The sequence below is a fragment of the Dasypus novemcinctus genome, chromosome 16, assembly GCF_030445035.2.
Source record: "Dasypus novemcinctus isolate mDasNov1 chromosome 16, mDasNov1.1.hap2, whole genome shotgun sequence".
In the NCBI taxonomy this organism is placed as follows: domain Eukaryota; kingdom Metazoa; phylum Chordata; class Mammalia; order Cingulata; family Dasypodidae; genus Dasypus; species Dasypus novemcinctus.
In genome coordinates this window covers 1,006,143-1,019,211 of record NC_080688.1, presented here as the reverse complement: position 1 = coordinate 1,019,211, position 13,069 = coordinate 1,006,143, and the positions used below count along the sequence as shown (strand labels likewise).

The 13,069-nt window shown below is 36.1% G+C and overlaps 1 protein-coding gene across 1 annotated transcript; it reads right to left on the bottom strand.

Moving 5' to 3' along the window:
• Positions 1 to 4,078: 4,078 nt before the first annotated feature.
• LOC101430532 (olfactory receptor 14C36-like) lies at positions 4,079 to 5,026 on the bottom strand. The gene has a single exon (XM_004463945.1). It carries the CDS (start codon positions 5,024 to 5,026, stop codon positions 4,079 to 4,081), a length of 948 nt encoding a protein of 315 aa, XP_004464002.1.
• Positions 5,027 to 13,069: the final 8,043 nt, after the last annotated feature.

Below are 13,069 nucleotides of genomic sequence, written 5' to 3'. Positions count from 1 at the left end.
ATTCTTTTGCTTGCCTTTAGATATCCAGGTTTTCCAGCACAGTTTGTTGAAAAGACTTTTATTTTACCAATTGATTTGTCTTGGGTCCCTTGTGATGAATAATTGTGCATAAATTTTTGTGACTATTTCTGAGCTATTGTTTTTATGCTAATATAAAGGGAATTCCTTATTTTAAGTTATTTTTTTGTTATTTATACTTTTTTGATGTTACAGTTAAGGATATTAATTATATACACATTGTGTGCTATCATTACCTGCATATATTAACAAAAGTTTTTCATCATTCTAAATAGATATCTGTCCCCATTAAGCAAAAATATCCATTGCCCGCCTCCTGCCATGCCCTGGTAATCTCAAATCTACTTTCTGTTTCTATGAATGATTTTATTCTATATATTTAATATAAATGGAATAATACAATAATTGTGCTTTTTATCTGGATTATTTTGCTTAGTAAAATGTTTTTAAGATCCATTCCTGTTGACCATTTATAATGGACATGACCTATTTTTAGCTTTTGGCCATTGCAAATGCTTCTATAAACTTTGATACACAAGTATATGATTCTTGTTTTCAAATTATGGGATATATATCTAGGAGTGGAAGTGCCAGGTCATATGATATTTCTTTGTTTAGCTTGCTGGAAAAATGCTCAACTGTTTTCCTCAGTAGTTACACCATTTTACCTTACAACCAACAATGTAATGTATTTCAGTTTCTCAATAGTATCATCAAAACTTGTCATTTTGCATTTTGAAAGTAATAGTCATCTGAGTAATTATAAAGGGATATCATATTTTGATTTGCAATTCTTAAATGACTAATTATTTTGAACATATTTTCATGTATTAACTGACCATTTGTATTTGTTCTTGGGAGAAATATCTGGTAAAGTCCTTTGCCCACATTTTAATTAGGTAATTTGTCCTATTGTGTGGAATTGTAGGAATTTTAAAATTTGTTTATTAAAGAAGCTATGAGCTCACAAAACAATCATGCGTATTGTGCAGAATTCCCAAACATCACCCCTCCACCTTCACCTTGCAATGTTCTGGAAAATTTGTGGCAGATTGTGAAAGAACATCATCAAAACATTACTTCTATCTAAGGTCCCCAAGTCACATTTGGTATATTTTTCCCATAAACTTCCCTATTGTTAACATCATATATTTGTTATATTTGTTATATTTCAGGAGGAATGCTCTCATATTTGTACTAGTAACCACAGTCTATCACAGACACAGTCTATCACAATCTATCACATGGTTCACTGTGATTTTCAGTTCCATGCCTTGTAAAATTCATCAAAAATACATACTCAGTGGCTCCTGGTTTCATCACAGATGTGCTATCATCCTTTCAGACAAAGTTTTTATAACTTCAAAAATATATGTATTTGTAGTGTTTCTTTTATTAACCTTCTTATTTAACACTTCTGATTACCTTCATTTGTTCCTGTTAATGTTTGTTTCCATTCTGTGTCATATTTTTATTCTAATACCTTTTTGTTCCTACCTCCTGATATTGTCAAATATATTTTTTCTCTCTTTTTTTAAACGTTTCATTAAAAAATATATATATATATGTGTATATATATATATATAAGAGGTCCCCATATACCTCCCATCCCCTCATCATACTCACCCCATATCAACAACCTCTTTCATCATTGTGGGACATTCATTGCATTTGGTGAATACATTTTGGAACACTGTTGCACCACATGGATAATGGTTTACATTGTAGCTTACACTCTCCCCCAGTCCACACAGTGGGCCATGGCAGGACATACAATGTCCAGCATCCATCCCTGCAGTACCACCCAGGACAACTCCAAGTCCTGAAAATGCCCCCACATCATATCTCTTCTTCCCTCTCCCTACCCCCAGCAGCTACCATGACCACTTTCTCCACATCTGTGCTACAGTTTCTTCCATTGCTAATCACAATAGATCCATAGTAGAGTATCAGTAAGTCCACTCTAATCCATACTCTATTCCTCCATCCTGTGACCCTGAAATGGTTATGTCCACTCCACTTCTGAATTGAGAGGGGGCTTAGATTGCACATGGATGATGGATGCAATTCTCCTGCTTGCAGTTGTAGGCACTCTTGGCTCCCTAGTGCGGTGGTTGACATTCACCTCCCTGTTAGCTGGCTGGGGTAAGTCCAATGAACCATAGGGCAGGAATTACAAGTCTTCTGATGCTCAGGGCCCAGCTGTCACATGGACAGTCCAGAGATTCAGGTCTCCTGAGTATACATCAACCCCAGCACCAACCACAGTTTCAGTGAAAGTGACAGAAAAGGCATGTGTAGAAAGGTCATATCTGAGTCCAACTCTATCAAACTCAGGAATACAAACTCCAATGTAGGGCCAACTGACATGGCACTGAACTCTATAGCCATCTGCCATCTCTATAGCCAACTCTATAGCCATCTGTAGAACCTGTGGTTCTCTGTAGCTCTCAGGAGAGCCAGTACCTGGGCTTGTATCTACTTTGGCTGTCTCTGGGATCCTGCTGAGGCACACGTAAGCTTGACCCCCCTGAGGACCTCCCTACTCTTTTTCGAAGACAAATAGCCATATAAACTCATTTGTTCTTTCCATTTCTCCCTTTTACTCAAGGTCAAAATACAGTTTTTAATACCTGATCCTACATGTAGGCTGAGTCATTCTGCTGGTCTGAGTTGACCCTTTTATTCAAGGTCTTTTTCTTGTTATATCACCAGCTGGTGCTTGGTAATAATCACTCAGCACAGGGAGGCTTATCCCTGGGAGTCATGTCCCACGCTGGGGGGAAGGTAATGCATTTACATGCTGAGTTTGGCTTAGAGAGTGGCCACATTTGAGCAATATGGAGGTTCTCAGGAGGCACCCTGCAGCTCTAGACCTAGTTCATATTTCAGGTGCACAGGTTCATAAGCATAGTCATCTGTATCGGGGGCTCATTGTTGAACCATCTTTCTTAGTTGGTCTTTGCCATTGCATTTGGGGGAATGTTGCTCTTCCATTGGGGAATGTGATAGAGCTCCCCTGGCTAGGAACTCAGCACTCACTCAGTTGTCATTTTTAACTGTAACTACTATGAACATATCCAATCATTTTTATGTACCTTGTATACATGCCCTGGAGAACTCCCTCCTAACCATATGTGAACTAATTCTCTATTTCTCTTGAAATAATGGAAATACAAATTGGATCAATGATGAGATGTTTTGCCCATAATGGGAATAAGAACTAGTAAATGACTATATCATATCCAGGTAGGTAGGCATGTGAATAGAATACTGGCAGGAGTACAAATTTGCCATCATTTTTATGAAGCTAATTGGTGGTATTTACAAATATGTAAAATCTATTTTATCACTTGTTATCAAATTATTTATTTTAGAAACATTTTTCATATGTGAAAAAATTTAGGTACAATAATAATATTCAAGTTATTCTCGAAACTTAAGAAGGTTGTTATTGAGAGCTGTCTATATGTTACTTTATTTCATATAAAAGTTGCATTGAAAGAAGAGGTTGAAATTCAAATAAGCTTTATTTGCACATACTTGTTAAGTCTCACATGATTCAACCTTGATAATATTTTTGATTAATGATACATATTAAAAGCTTCAAACCGAAGCCCAATACATATCCAACCCAGACAACAGATATGAAAACATATATGCAAAGCAACTTCTGGAGGTAAGTATCTTCTAGATCACCCACTATATGTGTTTTGTTTCCCTGGTTGTTCAGTGACTGATTCCATTTCAAAGCATCATACAAAAGAAAAGATTTTAAAAAATCTGTCACACGGTTTTCTTCACTTGGCTACTGACTGATTATCTATTAAGTCCCTTTGTGATAATCCAACAACAGTGTTATAAACCCTGATTAGTTTAGAGTTCAGATTGCTTTACAAAAAGTGTTTTTAAAAAGGTCAAAGGTAAATAGACATAATGACTGGGAGGAAAAGACCTACTCTGAGATCAAGGGGGAGCACTAATGAACCACAGGTAAAAAGGAATTCCATGAAACACTAGTCTGAGAATTGATGGTTTTTTATGATTGGAAAATTCAGCTTTAAACAATTATGTTTTTTCCTGAGTAAAGCTTTCTTCTCATAACTCTCTTTACAGCTTCCTTTATCTGCTTGTTTCTAAGACTATAGATTATCGGATTCAAGAAAGGAGGGACTATAGAATAGAACACAGAAGTGAGCATATCCTGATATGTGGGTGAGCTAGAGGTTGGCTTCACATATACAGTAACTGCTGAGCTGACAAAGATGGTCACCACAAAGATGTGAGGAACACAGGTGGAAAAAGCCTTTCCTTGCTCACCTCTGTTTGGAAACTTGAGCACAGTAGAAAATATGTGAAAATAAGACATGATGATGAAGGCAAAGCAGCCACCAGCAACCACTACTGATGAGATGAAAATTAAAATTTCATTGTTTAAGGTGTCAGAGCAGGAGAGCTTCAGAAGAGAGGGCATGTCACAAAAGAACTGATGGACTACATTGGATTGACAGAAAGGAAGTCGGAATGTGCTGCCAGTGTGGAATCCAGAGTGGACCAGACCACTGAATATAGAGGCCAGAGTCATCTGGACACAGACCTGAGGTTTCATGACCACAGGGTAGTGGAGGGGCTGGCAGATGGCCACATAGCGGTCACCAGCCATGATGGTGAGGAACAGAAACTCTACTGCTACAAATGCAACCACAAAGAAGATCTGAGCTGTACATCCAGCCATGGAGATTGCCATGTTGTCAAGCAGGAAGATGACACATGCCTTGGGAACAGTGACAGAAATGTAACACATGTCTAAGACAGACAGATTCCTAATGAAGAAATACATGGGTGTATGAAGTTTCCAATTGATGGTGATTACTGTGACAATGAGAAGATTCCCCATCAGGGTTGCCAAGTACGTCAGTAGGAATAGCATGGCATGTAAGACTCTGAGCTCCCACACATCAGAAAATCTTGTAAGCAGGAATTCAGTCACTGTGGTGGAGTTGGGCATCTTAGGAAAGTTTCCCTTGGCAATGAAGAGTCAGACAAACAACTCCTAAGAAACATGGAGAATTCACATGTAGAAGGAATAAATCTAAGTTCATATATTGTCTCACATTAAAACATTTTTATTTGATTAAAATGTTTTGGTCAATAGGCTATAACATGCTTCTTCATGCTCTTTTGGGCTCCCTGCTTTTTATACTTGTTTCCAGAATAAGGATAGCAGCAAAGTGTAATATTTACTAGCTTGTGCACATGTTTGCATCTATTTCTACCATTTACTAATTACAAAATGGACCTACTGGAAGTTAAAGACTTGCCTAGAAGATTAAAATATTTAATATAGGTAATTTTTATGCATCCCTGTCTCATTAGTCCTATTTCATGAATTTTAATAATTATGATAATATGATGACCTTGTAGAATCTGAGTAGAGATTGGAGGGTACTATTTATTTGAGCTTATCAAATATTATAATCAATTATAATCCATTCCATGAATACTAAATTGTTCCCGTTAAATGCCATCATATATTTCTCATGCTTCTCCATGTACTCCTTGAATATACACATGTACTTCGTTTTCTGTGTTCAAAGGAATCACTTGCAACTCTTGATAGGTAGATATTAATCTGTGGGGAAAACTATGTATTGATAACATCAGGGTCACTAAATTTAATGTTTATTCTTCTGTGTTGTGTCAGATACCATTATACTTTCCCATAAAACCTGAACATATTTCAGAACATGAATAAGCTGATATAGAAAAGTATTGCTTGATGTGTGGGTTGTTAATGGATGTTATACTCACACCTGATTGCTTCATAAAGTTCTTTTCACAATCACCCTTAGCGAAACCCTTACTTACTCCTCAAGTGCTAAATGTTTTCCTCTGAAGTTCCTTCAGCTTTGAGTCATATTTTACCTCGTCATCAAAATGGGAATGGATTTCCCTGTTGCCTTGAAACCACAGAATGTACTTTTCAGACTTCGTTATCCAGCCTCTCTAATCCTCAGTGCTAATGCACTTCACCTGCCTGCTCTGTGTCCTTTTTCTCCGGACGAATGTAGCTACTTCTAGAGAAGCTCTGCTCCCTATAAGAAGGCAGGATGCCTGCCACTTTGACCTCCTGAGCTCAAGAATAAAAGCTTTCTATCTCTGCTCCTCTTTATTTCAGAATTTTTCAAAAAATTACTTCAATAAGGAGCTGAAAACTTACAACAGCATTGTATGATGACTCTGATTAAAAATAGCTAACTTTGCTATTTATAAGCTCTAACCTTTTTAGGCCAGCTTCATGCAGAAGTTGAGATCTTAAAAATAATGGCTTAATTTTATTCCTCGCTAAATTCCATATCAGACTTCTTCTATGGTATTGCAAAAATGCAAGAGAGTTTCACTGTCGGGACAGAGAGAACATATTTTATTTATTATTTCACAATCACCAATCAATTATAGGTTTCTAGGTTGAATTTATAACGTGTTAGCAGAGCAGAGTTAAATCTTTGCAGACTACAGGAGGAGATATATTTCATGTCTGATTCTACCATTTAATTAGTATATATGTAGATCTTCATGTTTATGACTCTCAGTTTTCTTTTCCATAAAATTTGTAAAAACACCTACTACATGAATTTAATATTTCTAAAAGTAATTAGAGATTCTCATAATGGTAGAAATGCTAATGAAAAATAAAGCAACAAGTAATAAAGTTTTTAAAAGGGGAAGTTAATTTCTACATTTCTTCCATCTCAAATTCATATTGCTCTTATTTTTTCAGATGTAAACAAAGTAAAGGAATGCCAGCACTCTGAATCTGATAACTCAATTTTCTTTTAAAATAATTATGAGAACATAAAACGTTATGTACATGTAAATAGAGATTGTAAAACTAAGATTACTCTTAAACAGTATATAGGTTGCAGGTAAATAACTTACAAAGTAATGTTTTCCTGGAATAACTAGGTTATTACACAGGTGTTCGTATACATCAATTTGTAAAAGCAAATGATTTTTTTGCCTTTTCTGCAAAGACCTAAAGAATTAGTAGACATATTTTGGTAATTGATATATTAATTGTTTATTTATTGATTTAGATATACTTGTAATCTTTAATTTATTTGTAATATCTATCTTTAAAGATATTTTAGGGTGAATTATGTGCAGGCATTTGTCTGGAAGTTGTGGAACTCAGTTAAGAAAAATGCTTGCATGGTTTTCATGATATGTTATGAGAAAGCCCTAGAATTACACCTGAAAGGGTCATGTGCACTATTTATTTTTATGACAAGGATTCACTTATTCACTATGCAGTACTGACTGAATATAACAGAAAGCTGGGAAAAGAGAAAATATATGAAAATAATAACTGAAATTAATTGGTTTGCAATAATACACATAAATCATTGATAATATTTTTTTAGTTAAACATATCCCTTCAGAATTGGATCTGTTTAAGTATAAATTTAAATTAGCATTCTACATATTGAAACTCTGGCCAGTGTGCAGAGCTGCTTCTGTCCCTGCTCCATCTGGTGCTGCAACCAGTTCACACTTTGCTTCCATGAACATCTAAAAATGCTTGAACTAAGTTTATTTCATTGAATTAAAGAGGTTTGTCTCATTGCATGTTATATATACATAACATATATGATATATGATATATGACATATATATAACATATATATATCAATCACAGTCTCCTTGGCAGTTTCTCTCAAAAAATCAACTAAGTGGTCCAGGAAAGAAAGGTAGGTAATTCTTGAAGGGAAGGGAAGGAAGAAAGAAAAAAGAGTTAATAACAACAAAGTCTCAAAAGTTAATTTTATCACTTACCCTGCATAGACACATCAAGATTTCTGATGAGGGTCCACTTATGCTTTACCTGGGGGCAAGGATGTGTGGCATATTTGGTAGAGATGACTGACATCTTGTCTGGAAGCTTTCTCTTGTAACAGGAGCTTTTGTGTTAAGTTTTATATCCAAATGGGGGTCTCCAATGGCATCATAGAAAACCTCTGGAAGCCCAGTCTTGTCACCACTAATAGTCAGTGCCCACAGGTAATTTCAAAGAGATAATTGCTTCTAGATGGTTAGGGAACAGGACCCAATTAAAATCTGTCCATAAACAGCACCTGTCTATAAAATGCATTAGTGTATTTGAACATAGAAAATGATGTAGATTAAATGGATAATCAGAAAAAAAACCCCACAGTTCCCCTAATATTCTCAATGCTCTTAAGGTGAAATGCCTGTGGATCTTAGGACCAAGGAGCAGAGAAGACCTAGAGCCTGGCTCAGCCCAGTCCCAGGACACTGAGGTTTCCTGCTTATCTCGAGGGTTTTCATCTCAGGAATAGAGTGATTTTCACCAGTCAAAACCAACTCATGATATTGCTAGGATGAAAAAACAATCTTTCTGAAATTGTCCAAAGCATACATGAACCTGGTGCCAAAGCCCAGCTCAATGGCCTGTAAGCTGAATGATTCTTACGTTGCTTTATCTCTGATAACTCAGTAGCTCAACATGTTAGCACATTAACAATGGTGTCCACCCTCAGGTGCCATTTGAGGATAGGACTAAATGGAATGTGTAAACATTTAGACTAGTACCAGGCCCAAAGTGCATACATATTAGGAAGCACTGCAACAAATGTTCAGTCTTCACAATCATGGTGTAGGGGGTTAATTTTTATTGTGTTAAGAAAGTGGAAAATCTTGATATGTTTCTCAGAGGTGCTATGTACCTTTCTGTCATTGATTTCCAGTTTAATTCAACTGTAATTAAATAACTTGCATTTTTAAAATTTCAAACTATATAACATACACTTGAGTGAACTTTTTATACCTTTATGAGTTAGTCAACTATACTGTTCAAAGCTTTTATATCTTTCCTGATGGCTGTCTCATGATGATTACACTGGCTGAATTACTTTTATTTTTTATTTTTTTTCACTTTTTAAAAATTCTTTATTTTCTTTTAAATGTTGCATTAAAAAAATATGAGGTCCCCATATACCCCCCACCCCCACCCTACCCCTCCCACATCAACAACCATTTCCATCATTGCTGGACAGGCTGAATTGCTTTGAATTGCTTTTATATATCCAGGTATAATATCGGATACTTTAAGTTGTCCTTTGTGATACAAGTTAGGCATTATATATTTGAAAGTGATGGCAATAGGTAAATATAAATTTAGCATTGTTTTGTCTATCATGATGCAAAATAAACTTAATTTTGAGCCATACATCTTGCTTTCAGCTGTATACTGTTTGATAAGAATGTAGCCTTTGATGTTTTCAAATTGTTCGTACCCAATAAAATCACATTCTTAAGGTGAATCCATTCTCTGCGTGTAAATCTATTGTAAATAGGATATTTTGATTAGGTTGCTTTAGTTCTTCCATGGTCCAGTGTGAGTCTTACTCCTTTTAATGGAGTCATTTATAAACAGGATGAATGTGGAATAAAAGGAGAGAAAACCACAGACTCAAGAAACAGGAAGGAATTAAACCTGGAAAAGTAAAAGGCCAGCAAATACTGACACATGCTTTGCCACATGATGGAGTCAGGATCGCTGGCTGCCAAATTCCTGGAGAAAATATCTCTTGATGATGCATTGATTTGGACATTTTTCTCAGCCTCAAAACTGCAAGCTTGTGAACTAATAAATTTCCATTGTTATTGGCCAACCCATTTTATGATATCTGCCTGAGTAGCTTAGCAAACTAAAATGAAGCAATATAGCCACAGCAGCTAGTAGTTTGTTATATCTATGTCTATATCTGTATCTATATCTATCTACATTGTTTTAAATTTATCATGAATGTATACAATTTGAATATCTTTCAAATAGTCTTTCTTATTGACAGAAAGGTCTTGTATATATTTTACGTATTACATAGGTAAATAATAATGTGAAGATGCTATTAATACCCTAAGTGCAGTTTCTTCACATGGTGTAGGTTCAACTCTGCCATCAGGATGCAAGATTTAAAGTTAGGAAAATCAGTCAAGCATCAACACTCGCAATAATATATTTATTTGATCATTGCTCTGCAGTGCCTTCAATTAGGCATTCACATTTTCTAGAGTTTATAATGATTCTATTTATGAGGGTTGGTCCTACAGTAATATATTCAGCTTCTAGAAATAGAATGGTTTTTTTTGTTTTGGTAAATACTTCCAAAGATATTCCATTCGTTGATTCCGCCTCCCCCCCACCCCCAATGGCTCCTTTGTCTGCTTATTGTGTCCACTAGTCTTCTCTTTTTAGGAAACAGCAGGAATGGAACTGGAACCTCCCATGTGGGAGGCTATTACCCATGCTTGAGCCACATCTGATCCATCCATTCACTTTTAATTTGATGAAAGTTTTTAGCTTGAATAAGCTTTGGCATTTTTTACTTACAGTCAGTGTGAATATTAAATAAGTCTTCTCCTTTATTTATTGTTTTATCTGCACTCTAAGGATCCTAAGTGATATATAACAGCCACCTACAGAACTTAACTTCAATCAAGAAAGGAACCCCTACCAAACCCCCCCTAAAAAAAGAAGAAAAAAATAAATAAAAGAAAAGGAAGAAAAAAAGGATCAAAACAACCCACGAGGCTTAATCAACTGATAACGAAATCAGTGGCGGTGATGGGAATGTTTTGTCAACTTTCCATTGAGATCATTGGACCAAGGGCCAAATTGGGGATCATAATTAAGTGAAATAAAGCGGCCAGATGCTTTGGACTTTGCTGGGAGAGTCACTGTCTTAGTTTGCCAAAGCTGCTAATGCGCCCACCTGGGCCACCTGCGGTGATGACAGACGGGCGGGCAGAGCCCCAGGATCCAAGTTACTTGCAGAGAAACCTTAGCGGGCAAAGGGGATGCAGAGCAGCACAACGCTCACTATCGCCACCCTCGGCTGTGACCCACACTGTGCTTAAACCGCCACATGGTTCAGTTGGCTACTCAAGGGCTCTCTGGTCCTCAAGGCATGGGTCAATACCCTCTGGTTTATTGGACTTACCCCGGCCAGCTTAAGAGGAAGGTGAAGAAGGTCAACCACCACACCAGCGAGCCAAGAGTGCCTACAACTGCAAGCAGGAGAATTGTACCCATCATCCATGTGGAATCTAAGCCCGCTGTTGATACAGAGTAGAGTGGACATAATCATCCCAGGGTCCACAGGATGGAGGAATAGAGTATGGATTAGAGTGGACTTACTGATATTCTACTATGGAACTACTGTCATTAGTAATGGAAGAAATTTTAGCAGTGATGTCAAGAAAGTGGCCATGGTGGCTGCTGAGGGTAGGGAGAGGGAAGAAGAGATATGATGGGGGGGGGGGGGGAGGGGCATTTTCAGGACTTGGAGTTGTCCTGGGTAGTACTGCAAGGATGGATGCTGGACATTGTACATCCCGCCATGGCCCACTGTGTGGACTGGGGGAGAGTGTAAATTACAATGTAAACCATTATCCATGTGGTGCAGCAGTGCTACAAAATGTTTTCACCAAATGAAATGAATGTCCCACAATGATGAAAGAGGTTGTTGTTGTGGGAGGAGTGGGGTGTATAAGGGGACCTCATATATTTTGAATGTAACATTAAAAAAAATAAAGATAAAAAAATTAAAAAAAACAAAACTGGAATTATCTATGGATTAATCTCTGGCATAGCACAATAAATGTGAACTTGCTTATTCAAACACACAAAGTCCTGTGAAGATTTTGTAGCACTAGAAGGAAGTGGTCCCCTTCAAAGTGAAAGGGGTAGATAGATAGTGTGCTTATTGGGGGTGCACTTAAAACATAAGTTAGTAAAGATAGAGCACTGGTCTGAAATTTTGTTTTTCATAACTTCCTGGAGTTTGCTCAGAAACCTGGAACCAAATCGAATATGGAAATCAGAAAGTAAATTTCAGATATATTTTGTTTCGCACTGAGAAGAAAATATTATTTATTTCTAACCATGTGTATCAGGAAACTGACAAGGAAAGGGAAAATGGTAAAATTCAATACTAGTTATAAAAAAGTTTAATTATCTAAATTTCTACAGATTTGTGATATTTCATATTTGTATTAATATTGTCAATATTGTCTATATTGGATGTCAAAGACAATATTGAAATATGTTTGTGTGTTATGAATTGAATTCTTTTTAAATTACATTTAATAGTCAATAGGAGGAACAGACTTTAGCATTATGTATCCAATAAGACCTCCCACTTATTAAAACCCATTAAGAATCTTAGAATGTATTTAAATTGTTATGATTTAATGCAAGAAGGTCCTGAGTAACCTGGTAGTTTTATAATATCTGCTATTACTTTCTGCACATTTTTGATATTCATTAGAAAATGTTTAGCAATGTATGTTGATTTTTAAATTAATTTATTGAAATATATCACCCACACAAACATACATAAACAATAAGTGTATAGTAATAGTTGTGAACTTACAAAACAAACATATATAACATCATACAGGACTCTCATAACTCACCCTACCACCAACACCTTACATTGTTATTAAACCTTTTTTTAACTAATGATTAAAGAGCATTGTCAAAATATTGCTACTAAACAAAGTATTTCCCCACCCCTCCCTATTATTATTATTTATGTCATTTATATATGAACATACATGTGTATAGTAAAAGTTGTGAACTTACAAAGTGAACATGCATAACGTCATACAGGTGTCCCATACATCAACTCTCCACCAACACCTTGCATTATTGTGAGCTGATTGTTACAAATTATAAAAGAATATTGTCAAAACCTTACTACTAATTATAGTCCTTATCTTACATTTGGTGTGTTTGTCCCCCAACACACCTTATTGTTATTTTTTAAATATATATTTTTGTGACAGAAGTTGTAAACTTATAAAACAATCATGCACATATGCAGAATTCCCAAGCAACACCCCTCGATCAACACACCACACTGTGGTGAAATATTTGTTACATATAAAATAATATTATCTGATTATTGCCATGCCCATAGTATACATTTGGCTCAAATTTTCCATTCTGCCCCAATATCAACAC